This window comes from Orycteropus afer, unplaced genomic scaffold (genome assembly GCF_000298275.1).
Source record: "Orycteropus afer afer isolate SDZICR_OR568_19922 unplaced genomic scaffold, OryAfe1.0 scaffold00001, whole genome shotgun sequence".
Lineage (NCBI taxonomy): Eukaryota > Metazoa > Chordata > Mammalia > Tubulidentata > Orycteropodidae > Orycteropus > Orycteropus afer.
The window spans coordinates 29,364,915-29,392,846 of record NW_006921588.1 but is presented as its reverse complement, the minus strand read 5'-3'; the positions used below and the strand labels follow the sequence as shown (position 1 = coordinate 29,392,846).

The 27,932-nt window shown below is 36.8% G+C and overlaps 1 protein-coding gene across 1 annotated transcript in view; it reads right to left on the bottom strand.

Moving 5' to 3' along the window:
* Positions 1 to 27,932, bottom strand: part of METTL8 (methyltransferase 8, methylcytidine) — a 108,142-nt gene that overhangs the window by 16,584 nt on the left and 63,626 nt on the right. The window contains exons 3-6 of the mRNA XM_007953024.1: positions 10,502 to 10,872; positions 9,097 to 9,146; positions 3,844 to 3,907; positions 2,033 to 2,172 (exon numbers count right to left, since the gene is read on the bottom strand). Coding sequence (XP_007951215.1) covers positions 2,033 to 2,172; positions 3,844 to 3,907; positions 9,097 to 9,146; positions 10,502 to 10,872 — 625 coding nt within the window. The remainder of the gene's footprint in view (positions 1 to 2,032; positions 2,173 to 3,843; positions 3,908 to 9,096; positions 9,147 to 10,501; positions 10,873 to 27,932) is intronic.

Here is a 27,932-nt window from a genome sequence, read left to right as displayed (position 1 = left end):
CATCCCAAAGGCAGCTACTCAGCTGCTTGTGGTAGATCCCTCCATGGAGTTGATTGCCAGTCTCATCATGGGGAATAACTACCACCAGCTGCCTAGCCACTCAACCAGGCCCAGCCAAGTTGACACCCAAACATAACTAACTACCACACTGCTCTGAGCAGGGACGCAACAGAAGAACCTGGTTAGAATGGAAGAAAAATGTAAAACAAAACAGATTCATTAAAAAACAAAACAAACAAACAAAAAAAAACCCCAGACTTACTGGACTTGATAGAAAATAGAGGAACCCCGGAGACTATCAACTAAGACATCCTTTTTAATTTGGAATTGAAGCAACTCCCAGAGGCTGCCTTTCAGCCAAATAATACACTAGTCTATAAAACAAACAATAACACCCATGAGGAATGTGCTCTTTAAACAATCAACTATACATGATCAAACGGTCAATATTTACTCACAAGCAAAGATGAGAAGGTAAGGAGGGGAGGGAAAATTGGATGGATAGAAATGGAGCAGGTGGGATGAAACAGTGAGAGTTTGGACACACTGCAGGGATTGTAACCAATTGTTGTGCATGAATTGTTGAATGGGAATTTAATTTGCTGTGCAAACTTTCACCTACAACACAATAAAATATTCAGGAAAAAAAAAAGTAGCTACTGACATATCTGAATTTATTTTATAATAAATAAATAGAATGAACATACTGTACTCTAAAAGGAGCCTTCCAGAGCCATCTGCTTCCGCTTTTCTTTAACATTCAACTCAAATCATGAGAAAATACACTATCTAAACTAATTTCAAATAGTGTCTTTGTGGTCTTATTTAGAATTTAAACATTTCCTGTTATGAGTATCAAATAGGAAATCTTGCTCTTTAACCACCTACTTCATCTTTTTTACTATTCATAAAAGGAAACAAAAAGCATAAATGACATCTTTCCATTGGTACCTGAACAATGCCAATAGACTAAACAGATCAGCCAAAAGAAATAAGTTATGGAAACTGAGAGGAGTAAGAAGCTTCATGAAACCTGATATATCTCACCAGGTGCAAAACACATCTTTCCTTAGAGTTGATTCGGAAATCTACTTAGTTCTTCCACATACAATAAAAGTATTCATCTCTGAATGAGAAGTAAAAGGACTATAAAGGGCCCCAGTGACCATGTAATTGCAAAGAGAAAAGCACATGGTAACTGTTTCTTTGGGAAAGGGTCAAAATCCTCAAATAAAAAGTCATTGATGTCAAATCTGCATCTACTATCAGGGAATCATGAAAAGCTATGAGTCGGGTCTGACTCGACGGCACATAACAACAACAACAACAAATAAAAGCACAACCCCTGAACTCACCACACATGTGCCTTAATATGTACAAGGTGACAAGATATTAAGAAAAATGATCATTGTAATCGCTGGTAATATCTCTCTATGCCTCCTCTTCAGAAAAAAGCTATGCTTACAGTTTTACAAAAATTAAATCACCACTATTTAAATGGCAGCACTAGGCCAACCTTAGATTACAAAGGTCCAAAGTTAATCTGGCAAATCTTGATAACTTCTAATTCCTTAATTGGCTTCTTTAAAATAAAAAATGTTTAAAGGCCATCAACAGACCTAGATGAAGCCAAATAGATCCACAGCACAGTTCTTCCTGAACATTCAGTAAGATGCCAAATCAAAGATGTTTGTTTCTGATCACCAAGTACAATTTCTTTCTTGGGAGTCTATCAGGCTGTTCTGAATTTGTAATTTCCTTGAAGCACTGTCACTTTTAATAGGTATGTGTCTTGCCAGAATATGCTCACTTCATTCTGACAGTGACAGAAAGCTCACTAATAAAGTAGTTTGACCAGTTTCATTCTAAGAGTGTGAAGAAAGGAGAAACTGCATTGAAAAGGCTGCATATTATACATAATGTAGTTCACTAAATAATAAATTCAGGAATTGTCATTTTCTTTGATAGTTCTGAAAACCACTACCGATAAAGGAGCTTTACACATTTGCTTTGCCCTTTCGTCTTCATTTACCTGTCAGGATGAATAGAAGAGAGCACAAAGACAAGGAGAATGACATCCAGGATCCCATCTGGAAAAGGGTAGGGTAAGCCATCATCGCATACATCATGAACAAAGGCGGAACACTGGGCTGCTCTGTAGGATGAGTGCGACTGTCATGATAAAGGAGTAAAGAGCAAAGAAAGTAGTTAGCAGACTTCTAGTATTTCTCTTTAAATAAAAAAAAGGTCAAATTATTTTCTCCAGAGTGTCCTTCGTCTGTAATTCTGAATTCAATTTATTTCCTAACCAGTATTCTGTTAGATTATTTCAAGCAGCCATAAAAAATTAAGTATAGCACTTGGACTTGATAATAAATATTCTGCGAAATCTCTCTTTAATTTGAAAAGTGAGGGAGGGCAGGCTTTATGAGTCAGTAGGCAGGGTTGCTGGAGGCCTGCCCTCTGCTATTTCAGAGGTGCTGAGATGGTCCTCCACTCTCTAGCTGCCTTCTCAATGCCTCCTTTGGCTTAAAATAAAAATATCCTGTATAGTACAGTCAAAATTAGATGGTGGTGATGGTTGCACAACTGTGAATATCCTAAAAACCACTGAAATGTATATGTTAAAAGGGTGAATTTTACAGTACATGAATTATATCTCATGTACTATTTATTATTATTATTTTTAAAAATTGCACTAGAGTACACACACATTTACACACACACAAACGTCCCTACAAAAACAACACAAGAAAGATATCTACCAAAACACTAGCAGTGATTTACCCTAAGAAGTATGTTGTTGTTGTTAGTTGCCATTGAGTTGATTCCAACTCAAAGAGACCCTAAGTATAGAACTGCTCCATAGAGTTTTCAAGGCTGTCAGTTTTTGGAAGCAGATCATCATGCCTAACTTCTGAGGTGCCACTGAGTGGGTCTGAACTTCCGACCTTCCAGTTAGTAGTCTAGTGTTTAACCATTTGCCCTATTCAGGGACTCATAGAAAGTATGATATTATACAGGTGAATTTTATCTTCCCCTGTAGACCTTTAGAACATATCTACAAAGAATAATTGTTACTCTTAGCATCAGAAACTAAGTTCTATGTGTTTACTATATATTTTGTTAGTAGAATTTCCTTTCCTTTTGCATTTCCTAGAATTACCTCTTCACTCTAAGGGTAATGCTCTCTAGCATTGAGATCTGTCAAACAAGTGCAGGTTCCCCACTGATCTCCACAGAGTCAAGGACATTTTAGATATTTGTATCATCTGTTAGATTTTTTTTTTTGTTTTCAAAAGCTTGAATTTAGTGAATGCCTACTAGTGTCAGACTGTGTGCAAGGCTCTCAGAATACAAATATAAACAAAACCATTTTCTACAAGGCACCTGAAGCATATTATTGTTTGAAGGAGGGATATTTACTCATATGAAAATCTTGACTAATTTTAATTGGCCTCCTGTGACCTTAAACAAGTTCTGCTTGGCCTTTCTCTGAAATTCAGTAATGATAGCTGAGCCGATTGTTCATGGGCAAGCAGATACTTTCATTTTTGTGGGCTGGTACTCTTTCTGGTCATCCCCTGTATGCTACTGCCTTTCTAGGCAAACCTTGAGATCTATTTTAAATTAAAAACAACTTCCATTATTTTATACTATATATTCTATATTAGGGCAATATGTTAGGCATCAGCTAATGATCTGATTCCCAGAAATAGTAAAAGCTTGGTTAAAAATGCTCATAGATAACATCTGGCCCAGAAACATTTCAGAAGAATCACTTCAACAGTCAATAAACCACATTCTTACATGGGATCCCTTTAAAGAAAATACAAGGCATACCTGTACCAGCTCCACAGCTCCAGAAGCAAAATCACAACAATAAAGGAAGGACCCTGGTACATTTCTATGAAAAAGGAAAAAATACATAAGCCTAGAGTCCAGACATATTCAAACGCAGAAGAAAGGACACTATAGGTCTGACTCGTTCATAGGTATTTCTCTAATAGAATTTTGGATGCCGTTTGGCTTGTCATTTCCTTTTTGTAAATATGGTTTCCTATATGATTGCCTTCAAGTTGCTTCTGAACCAGCACTGTCTAAAACTTATTGTTAAACTCCTGTCCAGGTTTTAAGCCTCTCTATTACTTAAATTGACCTGCCTAATATGCCCTCACACTCTCACAGGAGAAACCTCCAAGGCCATCCATGAGCTCTGTTCCTTCTTCTTCCTACCCAACACAGGCATTCTTTCTTCTCTGACTCTAGCCAGCATGCCTTCTTTGCTTAGTCAAGTTCTTTCCTTTTCCAAAGACTCTCAGAGTCCTGTGTACTTTGATGCTTCATTTCTCTTCCAGCTACAACTTATTTGGTTCTTTGGCCTCTGATGCCCTAACAGGACATGATCTTCAGGATAAAAATGGATATTATATCCATATATTTTTAACTGCATGGAAATATAACTTCTAAGAATACTAAAACAATAATGTAATAATTTTTAATTATCTTTTCCAGTTGTCAAATATTTATTGAGCTTCATCTATGTGATAAGAATACGAAATAGTAAATGAAATGGTCTATTAAGATAGTAAGAGTATGGGTTTTGGAGGCAAACAGATCTTTATCTACACTGGATTTGCCACTAATTACCTATGTGAATTTGACTTTACCTGTCTGAGAACTCAGTTGCCTGCTGCTTTTTTTTTTCACAAAATGTAGATAATCTTATGTCATGTTACTTCATACCATGTTTGAATCATAGAGGGATAGAGAGGTCATTTAACAGTAATTCTAAGTATAGTCCTGGCTCTTGTGGATTACATAGTCTAGTTGGGGACATGATTAGTTTTATATAACTTCTACTGGAATGTGGATATGGCAAGCACCCTCAAGTGTAAATCTTAAAAGGTCTGAAGGAGGATGACATTGTTAAGTGGGGAGAAGGAAAAATGGTTTAGGGAAGGGAAGGGTTTAAAGGCAGGAGTCACATGGATGAGAAGCAGAGCTGATCCAGAGAGCCGTGTAGCAGGATATAATGGCAGACCTCAAAGCACATAATTAGGACTTTTAATTTGAAGTGCCAAGAGACACTTCAAGCAAGGAGGGCTTCTAAGTAAATATGGAATACAAGCACAAATATGCATTTAGCAAAATATCATCCAAGCTCAGATTATACTCAAATGCTACTCATTGACAAATACCATGCTTACATATAACTTATTTATTCTGTGGCACTGGGTATTACATTCAATTTAAGATCTAAGTAAGTTAAAGTATGATGAATAGGCTTAGGTCATGAAAAGTTAACCAGTACTGAATCAGAGTTAAAACTTTACACTGCTTGGTCTTTCTCATCTACCCCATATAAAAACAGTGGTTTATATTCAGTATCTTACCTTGCTATTTTCTATGAAATCCATATATTTCCCATAATTTGCTGCATGGTCACATGTGTTTGAAATGTTTTCAGTTAACATTCTGATGCATATAGTCGGACATGGTATAATGGCTAAGGGTGAGGGAGGGCTCTGGGGCCAGATTGCCTGAGATTTGAATCCTGGCTCCACCACTTAGTTGTGTGACCTTCGGATAGTTACTTAATTTCTCTGTTACTTTGTTCCCTTATCTTTAAAATATAGATAAGCTCTAGTGGTGCAGTGGGTAAAACAGTTGGTTGCTAATCAAAAGGTTGGTGGTTCAAACTCACCAGTCACTAGACAGGAGAAAGATGTGGCAGTCTGGTTTGAACTCACCAGATTCCCCACAGGAGAAAGATGAGGCAGTCTGCTTCTGTAAAGATTTACAGCCTTGGAAACACTATGGGGCAGTTCTACTCTGTCCTAAAAGGTTGCTATGAGTTGGAATCGACTCGATGGCCGTGGGTTTGGTTTTTTGGTTTTATGGCATCTAAGTTTATTGTGAGAATGGAATTAATACAAGTGAAGTTTCTAAAAAGTTGCCTTGCTCATGTAAGGACTCAATAAATATTATCCATTACTATTGTTGTTATTATTATTTAAAGGAAGATCTTTAAATTATTAAGTTATCTTTAAATTATTAAGTATCTCCCACTGCCTTCCAGGAACTGAAGAACTAACATGGTTCTGTAAAAACTATAGAACTCAAAATGCTTTTCAGGACACTAAGCGTATCTGGCTCATTTTGAAAAATGGATATAGTCTGCTTTTGGGCAGTAGTTACTGAACGTCCACCAGCTATAGAATAGTCGAGTAGCTAAAGGAAAGCATGTGCCATTTGCCATGTGTCCTAGCAGGGTGGCAGCATGACCTCTGAGACTGAATTCCCACTGCATCAGCAGCCCATGTTGAAGTCTTGTGACCACCCAATGACTTTCCAGAGCCTTTCTGTAAAGTCAGCTGACTGCATTGGCCCTTCTCCCAGAAAACAGGTGTAAATATCACTAGAATCTACCATCACACTACCAAGTACTCTCTTGGCAGGGGGTTTAAGAATTAAATGATCCTTGGAGAATGATATAACCTCTCAATTCCAGGGTCTAATTATGGTAAACTATTCTGAAAATGTAAAACATTAATCCTATACTCTCCAGAAGTAATAAAACACAAGTTCTTAGGAGGAGAAGCAAAAATCCTTTCTTCCCTTTAGAAGACTAATCATTGGCTGCCTTTTAAAGATGAATTAATTATCTCAGGTTATTGAGCTACAATGATTTTTAAATATGGATATGAGGCAAAAAAAAAGATACAGTGAAGAAGAAAGAGTCAGGGAGTTAGGAGGCAACAGCTTGAAATTGCTATTTGGAAGGAGAAGAAGGGAGAGAAAAATACAATTAAGAAGTGGAGAATCAGGTATTATTGGTCAATATTGAGCTCTAACTATCTTTATTTCCCTGTGCTAGGAATCTGGAAAACAAGATGAGGGTAAGATATAGTCTCTGCTTCAAGGAATATAATAAATAGTGGTTGGAGAGACAAGACACAGAAGTGACATGCTAATGATTTAAGATGAGTCATAAAATCTTATTATGATACACATAAGCTACTGCCAATGTACAGTACTTATATATATTATAAGTTCAGAGATCACTGGGGTGTTAGAGATGGTATAAGAGAAAAGGAAATGAAAAAAAAAAAGAGAGAGAAAAGGAAATGTTTGTTCAGAAGCTAGAAAGCAAAAAATACAAAAAGAAAAAGGTCATTCAGAACTACAAATCTGCCAGCATCACTTGTGCCTGGCTACTTTAAATGGCTATTAGATGGTATTAGGGAATTACTTACTATTCATTATGTTAGGTTTATAATAATATGGATAATGTCCTCATTTTTTTGGTGATAAATACAGAATATTTAGGGATAAAGTATAATGAATGACCTTATGTTAATAATTGTTGAATTGAGGTGGTGGATATATGGTAATTCACTATAGTACTCTTTACCTTTCTGGTTACTTTTACATTTTCATAATGAAAAGTTAAAAACAAAAAGTGCACCATTAAATTTAAAGAAATACATAGAGAAAAGACTGAAAGGAAATATAACAGAAATTCTGTCAACGGCTAGGTTAGGATGATGGATGAATTTTCCCCCTTTTACTCTAATTTCCAAGTACTTTGCAATGTGCTTAGGAGCTCTGGTGGCCTTGTGCCTAAGACATTTGACTGCTAACCAGAAGGCTGGTGGTTCAAACCCACCAGCCACGCCTCAGAAGGAAGAATGGCCGGTCTACTTCCGCTGAGATACTGCCTTGGAAACCCAAGGAGGGGTCACTATGAGTAGGAATTGACTCAATGGCAGTGAGTTTGGTGGTTTTTTTTTTTTGGTTTTGCAATGTGTTTATGTTGATTTTAGAATAGAAAAATAATATGAAAGCTATGTGTAAACTTAAAAACAAAACAAAACAAAAAAAACCTTGACAGACCAACCAAAGGTAAAAGGTGTTGGAAAAGTTTTGCAAGGTGTTAATGTCATCTTCATCATCTTGAAAATACTAAAAAATATAGGTAAGGTGGTGAACAGAAAGGGTGGATCAGGTAAACATCTTTGTTCCTAGCATACACTTATGCTTTTTTGAATCTTAGGGTTAGCTGCTATTATCTCCAAATGCTTTCAAATCTAGGAGCAATCATTTGACATGCAAAGGTTTTATACTGAGTGTTACTCCAGAAGTGATGACAAAATAAAATGAAGGTCAAGTTGTAAGCTTTAAAAGCAATTCTCTACATGCAAAGTGACACTGAATAATCCTGGAGGAGCAAATAAATCTCTAAAATCTAGCAATTCACAGTTTAGCGGGAGGATTAAATCTCTTGCTCTTTCTTTATTCACTCATCCACACAAATACAAGCTTAAAAATTACTTCAACCCATGGTGATCTCCCACGAGAGATTATTACAGTTGCCAAAGTCTGTTTTCAGAGTAATTTCTAGTTCACATGAAATTAGCTACTAACATTAAGACACTTCTGTTGAATTTGCTTAGTCATTGTTTATATGAGACATAAGAACACTACTGGCAACTGGATGGTGCCCAGCTACCATTACTGAACATTTTTGATCAAAGATTCTGTAGAAGAATTCTGATCGAAAGGGGGAAAGGCAGAATAGAATTTCAAATTCCCATGGACTCTAGACTTTCTGGAACCATGGAGGGTGGATGAACCCTGAAACTACTGGCCTGGGATAATCTTTAAACCTTAAGCCAAAAATATACCCCAAATCATCTTAAAACTGAATACTAGTTTAGCTTAACTAGTAATAAATAAATAAAAAGTCTGCTTTGAGCATTATGTTCAATTCTATATGGGATCAAATTGACAACAGCAACTTGAAAGATTAAACAGAAACCTTTGGGCTGAGTGATGGAGGACCAACTCAGTAAAGGAGGATGAAGATGTTTGCACAACTTGAGGAACGTAATTAATGTCACTAACTTGTTGTATATGTAGAAATTGTTAAATTGGCGTATGTTTTGCTGTGCATATTCTTAACAACAAAATAACTAAAAGTAGGGGGTGAAAAAAAGAACACTACTGGCATATACATGACAACATTTTTCCAGAATTTCTAAACATCCCATACATATGTAAAACTCTGTAGGCGAAAACTCTAAAACTCACTGCAAGATGTTCAGAATTGGAAACACACTATTTCCAGCACCACAGCCAACCTAAAATCAAAAGAAGAAATAAATATCGTGAAAACAAGGTTACACTTTTCTCACCAATGTCAGATTTTCTACTAAAAAAAAAAAAAAAAACTGGAAGAAAGGTACCAGCTCTCTAGCTTGAGAAGAATTTTCTAAATTCAAAAGCAATGGAATAAATCACAAAGAATAGCCCTGGGGAATCTGACTATGGAAACATTTAAAACTTTTGCACAACAAAGCATAAAATAAACTAAATTAAAAGGTGACCGACACACTGTGAAGAAAGTATGTGCAATAAATATGATAAAGGACAGAGCTCAAAAATAAAACAAAACAAATAAACAACAACAAAACAGATAAGTGAGCAAAGGAAATAAACAAAAGACATAAAATGGCTTCTAAACATTTGAAGAACTATTTCAATTTGTTTATAATCAAATGAATATAAATAAAGATGCAAGTTTTCTCTATCAAAGTAGAAAATATTACATAATAATATTCAAGCCAGAGAGAGTGATGAAACATAAACTGCCATGAAACTGGTAACAATACTTTTTAGAAAATGATTTGCCAATGTGTTTTAAGGGTGTCAAAAATGTCCATAAATTATGAACCAAGACAATAAAACAAAATATAGCTAAAGTCTATCCTAAAGACATTTGCTGCAGAACACCTGAATAACTTAAATGCTCATGTGGAAATACATTAGTAAACTTACAGTATTCCATATGACAAAATATTTTGCAACCTTGGATAATGTTTATAAAGAATTCTTAAAAAATAGAGAAAAGTGCTTATGATGTACTGTTAATTAGAAACAGAACAAGTCCATCAGAATACATATACAGTATAGCTCAACCACATTAAACAGCATAAATAAAAGAACAAAATACCAGCAATGTTAATAATTGTTAATCCCTTGTTTGTGGGATTGTGGATAATTTCATTTAGCTTATCTACTATATAGAACGTTCTCTGTAATCAATCTATACTTCTTTACAACCAGAAAGAAAAGATTTATTTTTTTAAATAGAAAACCAAGATTGACACCAGATTAAAGCAAAATGTATCTCACTTATTTCTATCTCACTTAAAAAGGGGTAAGAACAGAGTGAAAGAGAGAGATTAAGGACAAAACCTTCTGGTACTTAAAACTGCCCTCGAGTTAGGAAGTAAAAGAAATTAAAAATTAAAACCACAAACTTGAAATTTGACTCCTTAAAGATATGAGTCTCTTGAATAGTCTTTATGCACAAAGGTATAGTGAACACTTATTTAGTTAGATTTGATCATCTTCCGCCTAGAAAACCCTAGACTATTAATAAAAAATATGGAATATAATGCCACCTCCTGCCTTTGTCCCTGGAGTACAGTACCTCTAATATTCTGAAAGTAGCATTGCTTCCAGGAAACAATTCCGTCTTCAGAGGTCCTCTTCTGTGCTCTTCAGAATCTGGGTTGGAAAAGTCTGACCCTGCTCTGCTTTGACCATCTGACGAGCCAGAATTTTTCTTGTAATGATTTTTTTCTTCAGGCATAGTAGGGCAATGCATTTCTGAGAGGCAATGTGCTGCGTTAGTTTTTACATGATCCCGTGATATATCTTCCATCTTCTCTGTAGTTTTTTGATCAACTGGGAGAATTTCAGGAAATTCCCTCAACAGCCAATTACGATCCTTGAAAAATTTATCTTTATGAATCTTGTAAAATGTGTCCCAATATTTACTAGCTTCACTTTCATACTTAACTAAAATAAAGAGAAAAGGAAAAAGAGATCCATTTTACCATGAATTATGCTATCAGTTACTATTTTGATGACTTAATATACCTAATAATTAAACAGTGTTGAACATATTACATACATTATTTATAACAACTGGATTTGCTATGGAATAACTAATATTATTATGAAGTATGAATCAAGGAAAATTAGATCTTGTCAAAAATGGAATGGAATGCTTCATGATAGAAATCCTAGGCATTAGTGAGCTGAAATGGACTGGTACTGGCCATTGTGAATAGGACAGTCATATGATCTACTATGGGAGCTCTGGAAGTATAGTGCCTAAGGCACTTGACTGCTAACCAGAAGGCTGGTGGTTCAAACTCACCAGCCACTCCTCAGAAGGAAGATGGGGCAATCTACCTCCGTAGTGATACTGCCTCGGAAACCCAAGGAGGGGTCGCCATGAGTCGGAGCCAACTTGACGGCACATAACAACAACAACAGCATGATCTACTATGCTGAGAATAACAAATTGAAGAGGAATGTTGCTGTATTCATTGTCAAAATGAACATATGAAACTCGGTTCTGAAGTACAATGCTGTCAGTGATAAGATAATATCCACATGCTTACAAGGAAGGCCAGTTAATATGACTTACTCATCAACCACTAATGGCAAAGATGAAGAAACTGAATGTTTTTTATGAACTTCTGCAGTCTGAAATTGATCAAACATATAATCAAGATGCCTTGATAATTACTGGTGATTTGAATATGAAAGTTAGAAACAAAGAAGGATCAGTAGTTGGAAAACAAGGCCTCGCTGACAGAAACACTGGAAACTGCATGATAGAATTTTCCAAGACCAATAACTTAATCATTGGTAATTTATTTTGTTCACCAAAAACATGACAATTATACATGTGGCCCTTGCCAGACAAAATAAATACACAGGAATTGAACTGACTACATCTGTGGAAAGAGATGACAGAGAATCTCAAAATCATTAGTCAGAACAAGGTCAGGGGTCTGTGGAACAGATCATTAATTGTTCATATGCAAGTTTAAGTTGAAGCTGAAGAAAATGAAAACAAATCCATGAGAACCAAAGTACAACCTTGAGTATATGCTACCTTAATTGACAGACCATCCCAAGAACAGATTTGATGCACTGAACACTAGTGACCAAAGACTAGATGAGTTGTGGGATAACATCAAGAACATGATACATAAAGAAAGCAAAAGATCATTAAACAGACAGGAAAGAAAAAAAAATGCAAAAATAGGTGTCAGAAGAAACTCTGAAACTTACTCTTGAACGTAGAGTAGCTGAAATGAATGGAAGAAATGATTAAATAAAACGGTTGAATGAGGAATTCAAAGTGTGACTTGAGAAGACAAAGTGAAATATTATAATTGTGCAAAGACCTGGAGTTAGAAAACCACAAAGGAAGAACATGCTTGGCACTTCTCAAGCTGAAGGAACTGAAGAAAGAATTCAAGCCTCAAGTTGTAGTACTGAAGGATTCTAAGGGCAAAATATCAAATGAAGCAAGAAACATCAAAAGAAGATGGAAGGAATACACAGACTCAATGTACCAAAAAGAATTGGTTGACATTCAACCATTACCTCCATCTAAGCTGCAATGAAGGCACTGGTGGAAAAACAAGACTCCAGGAATTGACGAAATAACAAGATGCTTCAACAAATGGATGCAACACTGGAAGTACTTACTCATCTATGTCAAGAAATTTGGGAGACAGCTACCTGGTCAATTGACTGGAAGAGATCCATATTTGTGCTCATTCCAAAGAAAGCTCATTCAATGGAGTGTGGAAATTATCGAACAATATTAATATCATATGCAAGTAAAACATTGCTGAAGATAATTAAAAAACAGTTGTATTAGTACATCAACAGAAATTCAAGACAGATCCAGAAGAGGACATAAAACAACAGATATCACTGCTGATGTCAGATGATCTTGACTGAAAGCAGAGAACACCAGAAAGATGTTTACCTGTGTTTTATTGACTAGGCAAAGGCATTCGACTGTGTGGATCATAACAAATTACAGATAACATTGCGAAGAAGGGGAATTCAGAACACTTAACTGTGCTCATAAGGAACTTGTACATAGACCAAGAGGCAGTTATTTGAAAAGAAAAAGAGGATAGTGACTGGTTTAAAATCAGAAAACAAAATGAATACTCATATTCAATGTGTATGCTGAGCAAATAATCTGAGAAGCTGGACTGTAAAAAAGAATGCAGCATCAGGATTGGAGGAAGACTCATTAACAACCGACAATATGCAGATGACACAATCTTGCTTGCTGAAAGCAAAGAGGACTTGAAATACCTACTGAAGAAGATCAAAGACTATAGCCTTCAGTATGGATTACACCTGATCCCACATAAATAGATCTTAAAAGAGCACAGTGGTCAAGGCAGACATACTTTGCTAGTTTAACTAGTTATTTTTGTTTGGTTTTAAGAAGACTGCAGGAGAATTTTTGGTTTAAGGTTTAAGGATTATCTCAGCACAATAGTTTCCTCCAGGCTTCATGACTCCAGAAAGTCTGGACCAAAAAGCAACAACCTGATAAATAGAGAAAAGATTGAAGTTTCAAGGATTTTACTTTACTTGGATCCACAATCAACACCTATGGAAGGAGCAGTCAAGAAATTAAATGACGTATTGCACTGGGCAAATCTGCTGCAAAAGACCTCTTTACTGTGTTAAAAAGGAAGGATATCACTATGAGGACCAAGGTGTACCTGATGCAAGTTAGGTATTTTCAGTTGCCTCATATGCACGCGAAAGCTGGACCACGAGTAAGGACGACCGAAGAAGAATTGATGCACTTGAATTACAGTGTTGGTGAAGAATACTGAATATACCACAGACTGCCAGAAGAATGAATAAATCTGTCTTGGAAGAAGTACACCCAGCATGTTTCTTAGAAGTGAGAATTGCAAGACTTCGTCTCACTTATGTTGGACATGTTACTACGATGAACATGAACACAGAAAAGCACATCATGCTTGGTAAAGTGAAGGGTCAGTGAAAAAGAGAAAGAAGACCCTCAATGAGATGAACTGACACAGTGGCTGCAACAATGGGCTTCAACACAGCACCAGTTGTGAGGATGGCACAGGACCAGACGTCTTGTTCTGTTGTTCACAGGGTCGCTATGAATCAAAGCTGACTCCAGCTCATAGCAACAATAATATTATAAACTTTCATTTATCTGATGATTTATTTATCTTCTTACCTCTTAAGTAGGTTTTTAATTTTCTCAAAATGTGTCACTGTGTGGGATATGTTCTGTCTTAGTAGTTTGGTCATTATATTTTTGTGGGAATACCATCTTTGCAAATTACTTTCTACAGTCTAATCTTGGAATCTTACTAATCATATTTAATAATAACCTTCATTATCTTAGAGAAAGTACACCTTCAAAATCAGAACCACCTCTCTTGACTCTTAGCTTCTAGGGGTCATCCTACAATTTCACTCTTCTTTCCACCTCCAGAGGCATTTCTTCCCTACAGGTATCTCCTAACATAAAGCCTTAAAGAGAGTTTTCAATGCCTTCCTAAAACAGATATGAATTTTGTGATGTCATCCCTTAGATATCCCTGGAGCTCAAGGTCAGAGTAGGTCAACAGTCTCAGAGCTCCAGGCAATTCTTATTTTACTAGGTCTTGCTATGTATGCCTTATATTAATAAACTAATTCACCCACTCACTTGTTCATTCAATAAACATGTCTCAGATACTATTAGGCACCAGGTCTAATCCCTGGGTTAGGGGTTAGTTTCATCTAATGTGACCACATGGCATTTAAAAAGTACTTTCAAAGAATGAAAACACTTTCTATTGTTATAGAACAATTTCCAAGATTTAGTGTTAGATGAACAAGCAAGGTGTACAAAGGTGTGCACATTATGCAACCATTTGTGTAAAAGCCACACACACACATATTTGTGTGTGTATGTACGGAATATTTCTGTTAGGACCATCACAGAATTAATAATACTGGTGGCCTCCAGGGAGGGGCACTGAGTGGCTGGGCATCAGAGATTGAGGGAGAAGTTTCATTTGAATTTTGATTCATGTGAATCTCTTACTATTAAAAAATAAATTAAACTGAATAAAAATAAAAATAAAAATGAATTTCCTTCATAGCTTTAAAAGAAGGTCCTCCTCTCAGAATAAGTGGCTGCCTGCAATAGGTTCATCTTTTCTTCCAGAGCCCTGTCCTGAACCCCTTACAATTTTCCTTTTCTTCTTTCCATTTTTATCTTTATGGCCTTGTACCACAGATCTCCACCCATCTGGCCACAAGCCTTCCTTCCCATCAAGGCTGAACAGTATCTGGCAGCGGGACTGCTATAAAGACAGAAACTCCCATCTGTATTTAAGGGTTGAGAAATGAAAATGGATCTCTGTAACAAAAGAATTATGTTATGTTGGAGTCAAAAACACATGTTCACATCTGCACTAATGGAAGGAAGCCTACTTATGGTTAATCTAAAAGTATTGTATGTTTATCTTTAAAATAGTTCTATGGCTACTTTTAAAAACTGAAGTGTATCTGATATACTGTGCATGAAAACAAACAACACTCTGAAAATCAGACTGAGGAGAAACTAGAAAATTTTTCCAGGGTCTTTTTGTACCTTTTATTTTCTTAGTTTACCTTAAACACTCTCTGAAACTCATGCCATACTGGTAAAAGATTCTCGGCTTAATAAAAAGTAGCCATCTAATAAGACCTACATTGAGTCAAATTTCTAATACTTAAGTTTTCAACACTGGCTACTTGTGAAGTAAATTTGAGCCCATCAAAAATTAGAATGTAATACAATACCTTGATTAATTTGTGGAACTATTCCCCTACAAATTAATTGGGGTAGGTGGTAACTTGGAAAAAAGATGTTCATAGCAGTTCTATTTATAATAAGAAAAGTATGAAATAGCTCAAATGCCCAACAATACAGAATGATTCAAGCAAACCATAGCACATCAAAACAAGGTCACCTTATGTAACAGTGAAAAATTAAAGTATAATAATGTTAAGAGAAAACAGTCACACAGAATAGTATATACATGCTGAGTGTAACTCTGCAAAATGTATTCTGTATTTATTCATTACAACCAGAAGACAATTTGGAATGATGGTAGCAATTTAATGTTTATTAGGTAGTTCTTTCTTTTGTAAAATTTTACCTACATCTTACACAAAGGTAAAGAATCTTAACTGAATTCTTCATCCAATTTGCCTACATAGTTTCTTCATGTAGAGAAAATGAAGAGGTTGAACTAGTGTTATTTTTAAAGCCTATTTATGCTTAAGGAGCTCTGGTAGTGTAGTGCCTAAGGCACTTGACTGCTAACCAGAAGGCTGGCGGTTCAAACCCACCAGTCACTCCTCGGAAGGAAGATGGGGCAATCTACTTCCGTAGTGATACCGCCTCAGAAACCCAAGGAAGGGTCACTAGGAGTCGGGTCCAAGTCGATGGCACATAACAACAACAACATTTATGCTTAAAAAGTCTATGAACTTTACTACTAAATCCCATGAATTTATCGAGAACATTATTAATTCTACAAACTACAAAACTTTGAACCACATTTATGTTTTAAATGTGAGGCTGCACTACTGTTTTAATTTATAAAGAAAATGAACCAGTAGTGAGGTGACTGCAAACTGGATCAGATATTACATACATCAAGGATGTAAACTAAACTCTAATGTATGCAATCTTTAAAAAGGATCTGATTACTATCAGAAGAAGGAGCCCTGATGGAACAAACATTAAGTAATTGGCTGCTAACTGAAAGAAAGATTGGAGGTTCAAACCCCCCCATTGGCTCCACGGGAGAAAGGCCTGACATTCTACTTCCATCCAGATTCCCAAAACCAAAACCAAACCCATTACCTTTGAGTCAGTTCTGACTCATAACTACACTATAGGGCAGGGCAGAACTGCCCAGAGAGTTTCCAAGGCTGTAAATCTCTACAGAAGCAGATTGCCATATCTTTCTCCTGTAGAGCAAGGGATGGGTTCAAACAGCCAACCGTCAATTAGCAGCCTAGCACTTAGCTGCTACATTACCAGGGCTGTGTCTCTGTAAAGACTGCAGCCTAGGAAATCCTAAGGGGTAGTTCCACTTTGTCACATGGGGTCACTATGAATCAAAACTCAACTCAACAGCACCCAACAGTAATAACAACTATCAGAAGACAAGGGTCAAATCTACTAATATATGTATTTTCAAGATCACCTTTTCAAGTATCTCTAACCTAGGAGTTAGGAGAAAAAAATTAAATAACTGCATAAATCATTATGCCAATAACAACATTAAAAATAGCAACAATAATACATATTGAGTATTTATTATGTGCCAGGAGCTATGTCAAATGTTTAATTAGTTGTGTTTTTTCCTCTATGTAATCTTCATAATCCTCTGAGATCATCACATGATCACTCCAGTTTACATATGAAGAAACTAAAGGTTCACATCCATTGCTATTCAGTCCATTCTGACTCATAGAGACTTTGTAGGACAGAGTAAAACTGTCCCATAGGGTTTCCTAGGCTATAATCTTTATAGAACCAGACTGCCATAGCTTTCTCTCACAGAGAGGCTAGTGAGTTCAAACTGCCAAACTCTGGGTTAGGAGCCAAGTGATTAACCATTGTGCCACTCAGGATCCTTAATTAAAGGTGAGAAGAGATTAAAAAAAATTTTTTTCTCCAAGGTCACTCAGCTAGAAGGAACAGAGTCAGGACCTGGAACAAGTCTGTTAGATTCTAAAGCCCATGCTCTTAACCATTATACTACACTGCCTTCCTAACAAAATCAGTATTAAAAAACCAAACCTATTGCCATCGAGTTGATTCCAACTCACAGCAACCCCCCCTGCGTTTCCAACACTGTAAATCTTTACGGAAGTAGAATGCTTCCTCTTCTTCCTGGGGAGCAGCTAGTGGGTTTAAACTGCCAACCTTCTGGTTAGCAGCCAAATGCCTTACCCACTATGCCACCAGAGCTCCTTAAATCAGTATTAACTTCCTCTAAAATATTTCTGAAGATAATGTTTTACTGATTCTGTACTTTCCCTAAATTATGAAGCATCAAGTTGAAATGAAAATTGAAACACTAATGCTGATTGGCCTTAACCTTCATTAGAACAGATCAGAAATACAGAATTAACTAAATTCTGATCTTTGAATTACATAAACTATAAATTATGTAAGGTTATAATATGAAATGATGCTAAGCAATGGGAACATGAAATATTCTATGAGGACAGGTTTATGGGACAAAAATAGAACAAAGAAGAATGGGCTGGAGTAAAGGTTAATAGGCTGGGACCCTACTTTTTTATTTTTTTGCTTTCTGATTTTAGCATATCTACAATCAATGCTGCCAACTCCATAGGTTCCTAGAAATGTGTGACACCTTCTGAGACCCTTCAGAAGCTCAATCAAACTCATCATAATTATGATTATGAGATAATAGGCATTTGCAGTGTGTAATGTAATTTCCTGAACTGCAAACATGTCTGTGATAACAGGGGAATTGGAAGAGTTAATTCTTGGACTATAAGTAAAAAAATTTAGTCTTAACCTGCTGTTAATTCATAATTTGAGACCAATAATAATAAAAGAATATAGTGAGAAAATGGTCCTTCCTTCATCTTGTCTAACTACCTTTCTAAACAGGTATATTGATGATAAATTCTTGGAGGATTATTTTTTTCCTTTTACTTTGCTAGGCTGCAGATTCACAGTTAATTGGTATACGCCAATAGCAGTAAAAGGGATGTAGTAATCTGTTTAACCACATTCAGATGAAGCAACTTCTCAATTATTCACTTATTAAATTCAATACTGTTGTGGGGAAGAAGGAATATTACACACTAACCATACTTATGCATTCAGAATTCACCCTGAATCACACTGAATATCACAACCAAGGAATTGAATTAAACCATTTATGTATCTCTGACATATATGATGATTAATATGGATTATGAAAATATATTCTAAGTTGCTATGTGACAAAAAGTAATTTAAAGTTATTTTTATACATCAATTACATAAATACCTGAACTCTCAAAGCTGGAAATTTCCATGTGTCACTCGTAAAGTTCCTTGTCTAATAAAAGACCATAACTCTTCAAGTTACGAAATTAAAAGTATATTTCTGAGAGCACTGCATGAAATTTTAAGTAACCAGAGCAAACTTATAAACAAGTCTAAACCCTAAATTTGTAAGCACACAAAACTTTTAGGTTCCCTCCCACACACACATAGGGTATTTTCTCAAGTAGTAAGATATTCATAAAGAGACTCTTATTTTGCTTGACATCAATAACTCACCCTAACATCCACTGTCATCAAGTCTATTCCAATTCACAGGGACCCAAGAGGGAAACAAACTGTCTGCCTCATGGTTCTCCCGAGGAACAGATTGTGGGTTTCAAACCACTTACCTTTCGGTTAGCAGCTGAATGCCTTAACCACTGCACCAACAGAACTCCTTTTACAACTCACCATAAGTTGTTGTTGTTGTTACGTGCCTTTGAGTCAGCCCCGACTCATAGCGACCCCTCCTTGGGTCTCCGAGGCAGTATCACTACAGAAGTAGGATTGCCCAACCTTCCTTCTGAGGAGTGGCTGGTGGGTTTGAACCGCCAGCCTTCTGGTTAGCAGTCAAGTGCCTTAGGCACTAAGTAGGTGGTTATTTATAAGGGTATTTTAAAATAAAAATAGCAGTTGCTTTTATCCCATATTAGGTATATAGCCTAAAGAAGTGAAAGCCAGGACAAGAACAGATATATGCACACCCACGTTCATCGCAGCACTATTTACAATGGCAAAAAGATGGAAACAACCTCGATGTCCATCAACAGAAGAATGGATAACCAAACTGTGGTACATACACACAATGGAATACTATGCAACACTAAAGAATAACACAGAATCTGCAAAACACTGCATAACATGGATGAACTTGGAGGACTTTATGCTGAGTGAAATAAGTCAGTCACAGAAGGACAAATACTGTATTAGCTCATTACTATAAAAAGTCAAGGAAAAGTTTATATAGAAGGAAATTTTCTTTGTTGGTTACCAGGGGTGAGAAGGGAGGGGAGGGAATGCTGCAGAAGTAAAAATAAAATAAATAAATATAAATAAAACAGGAAAAAAAAAAGCAGCTGCTTTTATTATTTAAGTTTTAAAAATCCATTGCATTTGCTAAATAACCAGCTAAGATGTAAGACACTGAAGATGATTTTAGGAAATTATAAAATATAATCATGTTAACTCAAAAACTGCTAAATGTATCTTTCTCATTCCTCCAAATTAACCTGCTTTGAAAAGAAATATGGACTGTGATTAAAAGAAAATTACCTAAAGGAAATGTGGAATTTAAAAATCACTAATCTGGGTAACCTAATTGAAAGAAATATTCTAATGAGAGCCTGGATGCTATACATTTTAATCACAGAAATGAAAAGGAACCAACTCTTGACAAAAGACTCCATTATTAGTAATGGATAAATTCTTATTTTCAGAATTATGAGGGTGTTTCCTAACTTCTGTTCTCACCAGCAGCTGAGACAGTAAGTGAGAAATGGGAAAGTGGAGTGACAGGAGAAACTGACACACATGGAGACTGAAAGAAATGTGCTGGAGAGTTGGCGAGCATGGTAGAACAACCAGTATTTCCTCCCAGTGGCATTCAAATAAGTGAGATAGGGCAATCAACAGAGCTCCTGCAGCATAACAATCTGGATATGCATACTTTGTGAGGGGAGAAAACTGGCTCTTTGAAAGATTTAGGAATCTTCTAGCCCAGAGAGGGTAGTTAATAGAGGCACTGGCAGAAGAACCACGTCAAAGCTCCCCTGAAGATCTTACAAAGTTTGGGAGCAAAACTTCTAAGTGGATAGATTCATCTTGCTCCATATTCATCAGAGACATTAAATATCAAATCAGAAGCCATGTTGGGACCTACCTCTAGCAGAGACTGGATTGAGTAGCTAGGTAGATATTTTCTCTCACTATAAGGTCCTGTCAAAGAGCCCTGGTGGTGTGATTGGTTAAGGCTTGGCTAACAGAAAGGTCAGAAGTTCAAACCCACTAGCTGCTCCACAGGAGGAAAGACATGGTGATTTGCTCCCATAAAGATTACCCCAAAAGCCCCAAACCCACTGCCGACAATTCCAAGTCATAGCGACCCTACGAGTACAACTGCCTTGTAGGGTTACAATGACACATCTTTTAACCACGGAGTGGCTGGTGGGTTCAAACTGACTTTTTGGTTAGCAGCCAAGCACTTTAATCACTGTGCCACCTTAGTTCCTTCCATAACGATTACCCTAGAAAATCCTATAGGACAGTTCTATTCTGTCACATAGGGTTGCTATAAGTTAGAATCAACAGGTTTGACTTTTCAATATGAGTCAGAATTGACTTGAAGATACACAACAACAAGATCCTATCACTCAACCTAGTTCCTCAGAACAAAAGTTTTCTTTCTTTGCCACCCTCACAGCTGCCTCAGCATGGCTGTTCTGCTCAACCTTGCTTAAACCCCCAAAACTCACTATCCATCCCAACTGATAGTGACCTTATAGGGCAGAGCAGAATTGCCCCATAGGGTTTCCAAGGCTGTAAATCTTTATAGAAGCAGACTGCCTCATCTTTCTCCCACAGAGTGGCTGGTGGGTTCAAACTGCCAATCATGTGGTTAGCAGCTGAATGCTTTAACCACTGAGCCACCAGAGCTTCTCAGCTTTGCTTAGGCATGATGAAAGATCACCTCATTGCACATTCCTCTCCCTGTATCAGTTCCCTGACACATATGAAGTCCACCATACTGAGCAGAGATACAGAGGGGACGCAGAGTGGACCGAGCAGAAACGTCTACAACTTTGAATCATTTTTACATGTAATCTTTTGTTCTTTGTCTCCACAAAGGCCAGAAAACTTGCTCAGAGAGAGACTGGACATGCTAATCAGCAAACCAAATGCTTCAAAGCAGTCTCATCATTCCTCCCAGCCTGCTTTTCCTGCTTCTATAGAGAGGCCAGTCACCACCTTTCTATTTTAGTAACACTATGGTTCTGTGGGAACTGTCATTTTCCTTTACAGCGGTTTCCAAGGCCCTAAAATAACCTTCTCATTAGCTTCACTCAAGTTCATTGTTAACATAAATAGGCCAAAACAGGCAGCCATGTACAGAGCACTTTAAGGGAACATTATCACCAATGCTCATCTATTCATGTCCTAACGAGAAATATTCAAAAGAGGGTGAAAAAAAAAAATCCTTGGTTTCTTATATTATCAGGAAATACACTGTGTGTAATTTTTAATTTCCTGGAAATGAATTAAGATGACAGATAACTTTTAATTCAGTTTGGGCTTGACTCTCTGTCACATCCAGGTGGCCACTAGCAGAAGCTTGAGTAATGTGGAAAATATGCCTGTGCAGCTGCTGGCAGAGAAGCAAAGTTATACTTCCTCAGAAACAGTGTGACAGAGTTTCTGCAAAGGAATGCAATGCTGGCTGATTTGCAAACAGGAGAATTGCCACTGGTATGTACCCTTAAATCCAACCTCAACACTCCCTGACCGTATCTCACTCCAGGACTGCAGGGTTGGAGCTATAAAAATAGAATGGTTCCACTGTAGATCAGGTGCTCTTCTTTCCTGCCTACCCTCTTAAAAAAAAAAAACCGAAACCACTGCCTCTGAGTTGGTTCGGACTCACAGTGACCCCCACTGGGTTCCAAGACAGTAAATCTTTATGGGAGTTGACTGCCCCATCTTCCTTCAATAGAGCAGCTGGTGGGTTTGAACTGCCAAACTTCTGGTTAGCAGTTAAATGCCTTAGGCACTGTACCACCAGAGCTCCTTTGCCTACCCTCTCCAAACCAAACAAAATTCACTGCCATCGAGTTGATTTCGACTCATAGCGATCACTCCTTAGGTTTCTAAGGCAGTATCTCTATGGAAATAGATTGTCCAATCTTCCTTTGGAGGAGTGGCTGGTGGGTTTGAACCAACAGCCTTCTGGTTAGCAGTCAAATGCTTTAGGCAATGCTTAAAATGAGGAAGAACTAACTAGCTCTAATGAGGATAAGGATGAATAGCAAACAATGCCAGAGGATAAGACAGGTCATCACTGTCTTCTCCACTCGGTTTCTACAATTACCTTTGCTTCAAACTTAGCCTCAATTGTAGACAGAAGTCATTAGAACAAGAGTTACCCATCAATGAGATTTGTGACTTTCACCATGCTTGGCTTCACAGAGGAATGCAAACATCTTTACCTGGGTAGTTTCAGGATAGCTGACAAACCTAGAAATGAAATTCTGGCAAACGTTTTCTATAAAGGAGCAACCAAAAAAAAAAAAAAAACAAAAAAAAAACAACCCACTGCTATCAAGTCGATTCTGACACAATGATGTTTTAGGATAGAGCAGAATTGTTCCATAGGTGTCCAAGGCTGTAAATCTTTATGGAAGCAGACTGCCTCATCTTTCTCCTATGGAGAAGCTAGTGGGTTTGAACCACTGACCTTCTGGTTAGCAGCCAACTACTTTAACCACTACATCACTAGAACTTCTTTGTTAGGGGCCAGATAGTAAATATTTCAGTCTTCGTAGGCCATCTGGTCTCTGCTGCAACTACTCAATTCTGTGGTCATACCTTAAAGCACGTATAAACATTTTGTAAAGGAATGAGTGTAGTTGTGTTCCAATAAAACTTTATTTGTAAACACAGGCAGAGGGCCAGATTTGGCCTTCAGGTCATAGACAGCTGACTTCATCTAATGGTTACATTGATGTTGCTATAAGAGTGACTGGGAGCTCTGGTGGTGTAATGTCTAAGGCATATGACTGCTGACCAGAAGGCTGGCAGTTCAAACTCACCAGCCACTCCTCAGATGGAAGATTGGGCAATCTACTTCTGTAATGATACTGCCTCAGAAACCCAAGGAGGGATCGCTATGAGTCAGATCTGACTTGACAGCATAAGAGTGACTGTGACTGTGAAATGCTCAAGAGACAGAGAGTTGCAGACTGGATAAGAAAACATACCCCATTAATATGCTGTCTACAAGAGACATACCTTAGAGACAAAGACAAAAATAGACTAAAAATCAAAGGTTGGAAAAAGATATATCAAGCAAATGGGAACCATAAAAGAGCAGGAGTGGCAATATTAATTTCTGATAAAATTGACTTTAAGACAAAAACCACCATAAGAGACAAGGAAGGACGTTATATAATGATTAAAGGATCAACTGAACAAGAGAACATAACCATAATAAATATCTATGCACCCAATGAAAGAGCCCCAAAATACATAAACCAAACTCTAACAGAACTGAAAAGACAAAGAGATGAATCCACAGTCACAGTAGGAGACTTTAATAGACCTCTTTCAATCACAGAACAACTGGAAAGAAACTCAACAAAGACGCAGAAGAACTAAACAATATGATCAACCAACTTGACCTTGTAGGCACCTACAGAGCACTTCACCCAACAACAGCACAATATACATTCTTTTCCAGTACACATGGAACATTCTCCAGGATAGACCATATGTTAGATCACAAAGCAAGCCACAATAAATTTAAAAACATAGAAATATTGCAAATCATCTTCTCAGATGACAATGATGTAAAATTAGAAATCAACAATAGGAAGATCAACGGAAAAAGAGCAAACACATGGAAACTGAATAACATCCTCATTGAAAAGGACTGGGTAATCAAAGAAATAAAAAATGAAATTAAAAAATTCCTTGAATCAAACAAGAATGAAAAAACAACATATCAAAATCTTTGGGATATAATAAAAGCAGTGATCAGAGGCCAATTTATAGCAATAAATGCACATATCAAAAAAGAATAAAGAGTCAAAATCAACACCTTAACCTAACATCCCCCAAAATTAGAAAAAAAGCAGCAAAAAAAGTCTACAGTCACCAGAAGAGAAATAATGAAGATTTGAGCAAAAAGAAATGAAACAGAAAATAGACAATAGAAAAAAATCAACAAGACTAGAAGTTGGTTCTTTGAAAAGATTTATAAAAGAGACAAATCACTGGAAAATTTAACAAAAGAAAAGGAGAGAATACAAATAATACAAATAAGAAATGAATTGGGTGACACCACAACAGAGCCAACAGAAATTAAAAGGATAATATCAGGATACTAGGAAGAACTATAGTTCAACAAATTTTAAAATCTTGAAGAAATGGACAGATTTCTAGAAACGTACTACTTACCTAAACTAACAGAGGCTGAGGTGGAAAATTTAAACAGATCCATAACAAAATAAGAAATTGAACAGGTGACAAAAAGGTTAACAACAAAAAAAGTCCTGGACCAGACAGTTTTACTGGAGAATTCTACTAAATGTTCAGAGAAGAACTGACATCAATCCTACTCAAACTATTCCAGAACACAGAAAAGGATGCAATCCCCCAAATTCATTCTATGAAGCAAGCATAACCTTGATACGAAAACCAGGCAAAGACATCACTAATAAGGAAAACTATATACCAATATCCCTCATGAATATAGATGCAAAAATCTTCGACAAAATCCTAGCCAACAGACTCCAACAGCATATCAAAAACATAATACATTATGACCGAGTGGGGTTCATACCAGGTATGCAAGGATGGTTCAACACAAGAAAAACAATCAACATCATCCACCACATAAATAAAACAAAGCAAAAGAACCACATGATCTTATCAATCAATGCAGAAAAGGCATTTGATAAAATCTAGCACTCTTTCTTGATAAAAATTCTTAGCAAAATTGGAATAAAAGGGAGATTCCTCAACATAATAAAGGGTACATATGCAAAACCAACAGCCAACATTATTCTCAACAAAGACAAACTGAAACCATTCTCCTTGTGAACAGCAACCAGACAAGGATGCCCTCTATCACCACTTCTATTCAACATTGTATTGGAAGTCCTAGCCATGGCAATAAGGCAAGAAAGGGAAATCAAAGTCATCCAAATTGGTAAGGAAGAAGTCAAACTACCCCCATTTGCTGATGACATGATCCTATACATAGAAAACCCAAGAGACTCAGCAAAAAAACTACTGAAAGTGATCGAGAGATTTAGCATAGTGGCGAGATACAAAATCAACATACAAAAATCAGTTGGATTCCTCTACACTAGCAAAGAGATTGCTGAAAAGGAAATAAGGAAATCAATATCACTTACAATAGCTACCAAAAAAATAAATTACTTGGGAATAAATCTCACTAGGGACACAAAAGACCTGTACAAAGAAAACTACAAATCACTACTTCAAAAAACCATAAGAGATCTACATAAATGGAATAACATACCATGCTTGTGGATAGGAAGAATGAACATTGTGAAAATGTCAATACCACACAAAGCAATCTATTCATTCAATGCAATCCCAATCCAGATCCCATCAGCTTCTTTAAGGATGCGGAAAAACAATAAATATTTTTATATGGAAAATAAGGAAACCTCAGATAAGCAAAGCACTACTGAAGAAGAAGAAAGTGGGAGGTCTCACACTCCCAGATCTCAAAACCTACTGTACTGCCACAGTAGTCAAAACAGCCTGGTACTGGTACAACAACAGACACATAGACAAGTGGAACAGAATTGAGAACCCAGAAATAGATCCATCGACCTATGGTCAGCTGATCTTTGACAAAGAGCCTAAATCCATTAAATGGGGAAGAGATTGTCTGTTTAATGAATAGTGCTGGCAAACTGGATATCCATTTGCAGAAAAATCAAAGATCTGTACCTCACACCATACACAAAAACTAACTCCAGATGGATCAAAGACTTAAGTGTGAAACATAAAACTATGAAGTTCCTCAAGGAAAAAATAGGGGCAAATTTACCGGCCTAGTGGTATAGTCCCTAGGAGACTTGAGTGCTAACCAGAAGGTTGGCAGCTCAAACCCACCAGCCATTCCTCGGAAGGAAGATTGAGCAATCTACTTCTGCAAAGATACTGCCTCAGAAACCCAAGGAGGGGTCGCTATGAGTTGGAGATGACTTGATGGCACATAATAATAACAACAATAACAACAATTTATGGCATAAATAGACCATCAAGCATAACCTAAAATGCACAAACAGCTGAAGATAAACTAGATGAATGGGACCTTCTAAAAATTAACTTTTTATGTGCTTCAAAAGAGTAAAAAGAGAACCTACAGATTGGGAAAAAATATTCAGCAATGACATATCTGACAAGGAACTTATCTCTAAAATTTATTGAAAACTCCAATATTTCAACAACAAAAAGATTAACAATCCAATTTAAAAATGGGCACAAGACATGAATAGATACTTCACCAAAGTGGTTATTCAGACGGCCAGCAAATACATGAAGAAATGTCCATGGATCATTAGCCATCAGAGAGATACCATCTCACCCCAGCACTAATGGCAAAGTTCAACAAGACAGAAAATAACAAATGCTGGTGAGGATGTGGAGAGATTGAAACTCTCATACACTGCTGGTGGGATGTAAAATGATACAACCAATGTGGAAAGCCGTATAGTGATTCCTTAAAAGGCTGGAATTAGAAATAACCATTTGACCCAGCAATCCCATTACTAGGTATATATCCTAAAGAAGTGAGAGCCAGGACAAAAACAGATAAATGCACAGTCATGTTCATCGGAGCACTATTTGCAATAGCAAAAAGATGGAAACAGCCTATGTGCCCATCAACAGAAGACCATCAACAGAAGAATGGATAACCAAACTATAGTACATACACACAATGGAATACTATGCAACACTAAAGAATACTGTAGAATCTGCAAAACATCACATAACATGGATGAACTTGGAGAGCATTAGGCTGAGTGAAATAAGTCAATCACAGAAGGACAAATATAGTATTAGTTCATTATTGTAAAAAGTCAAGGAAAGGTTTATATATGGAAGGAAACTTTCTTTGGTGGTTACCAGGGGTAGGAGGGGAGGGGAAGGAACACTGCAAAAA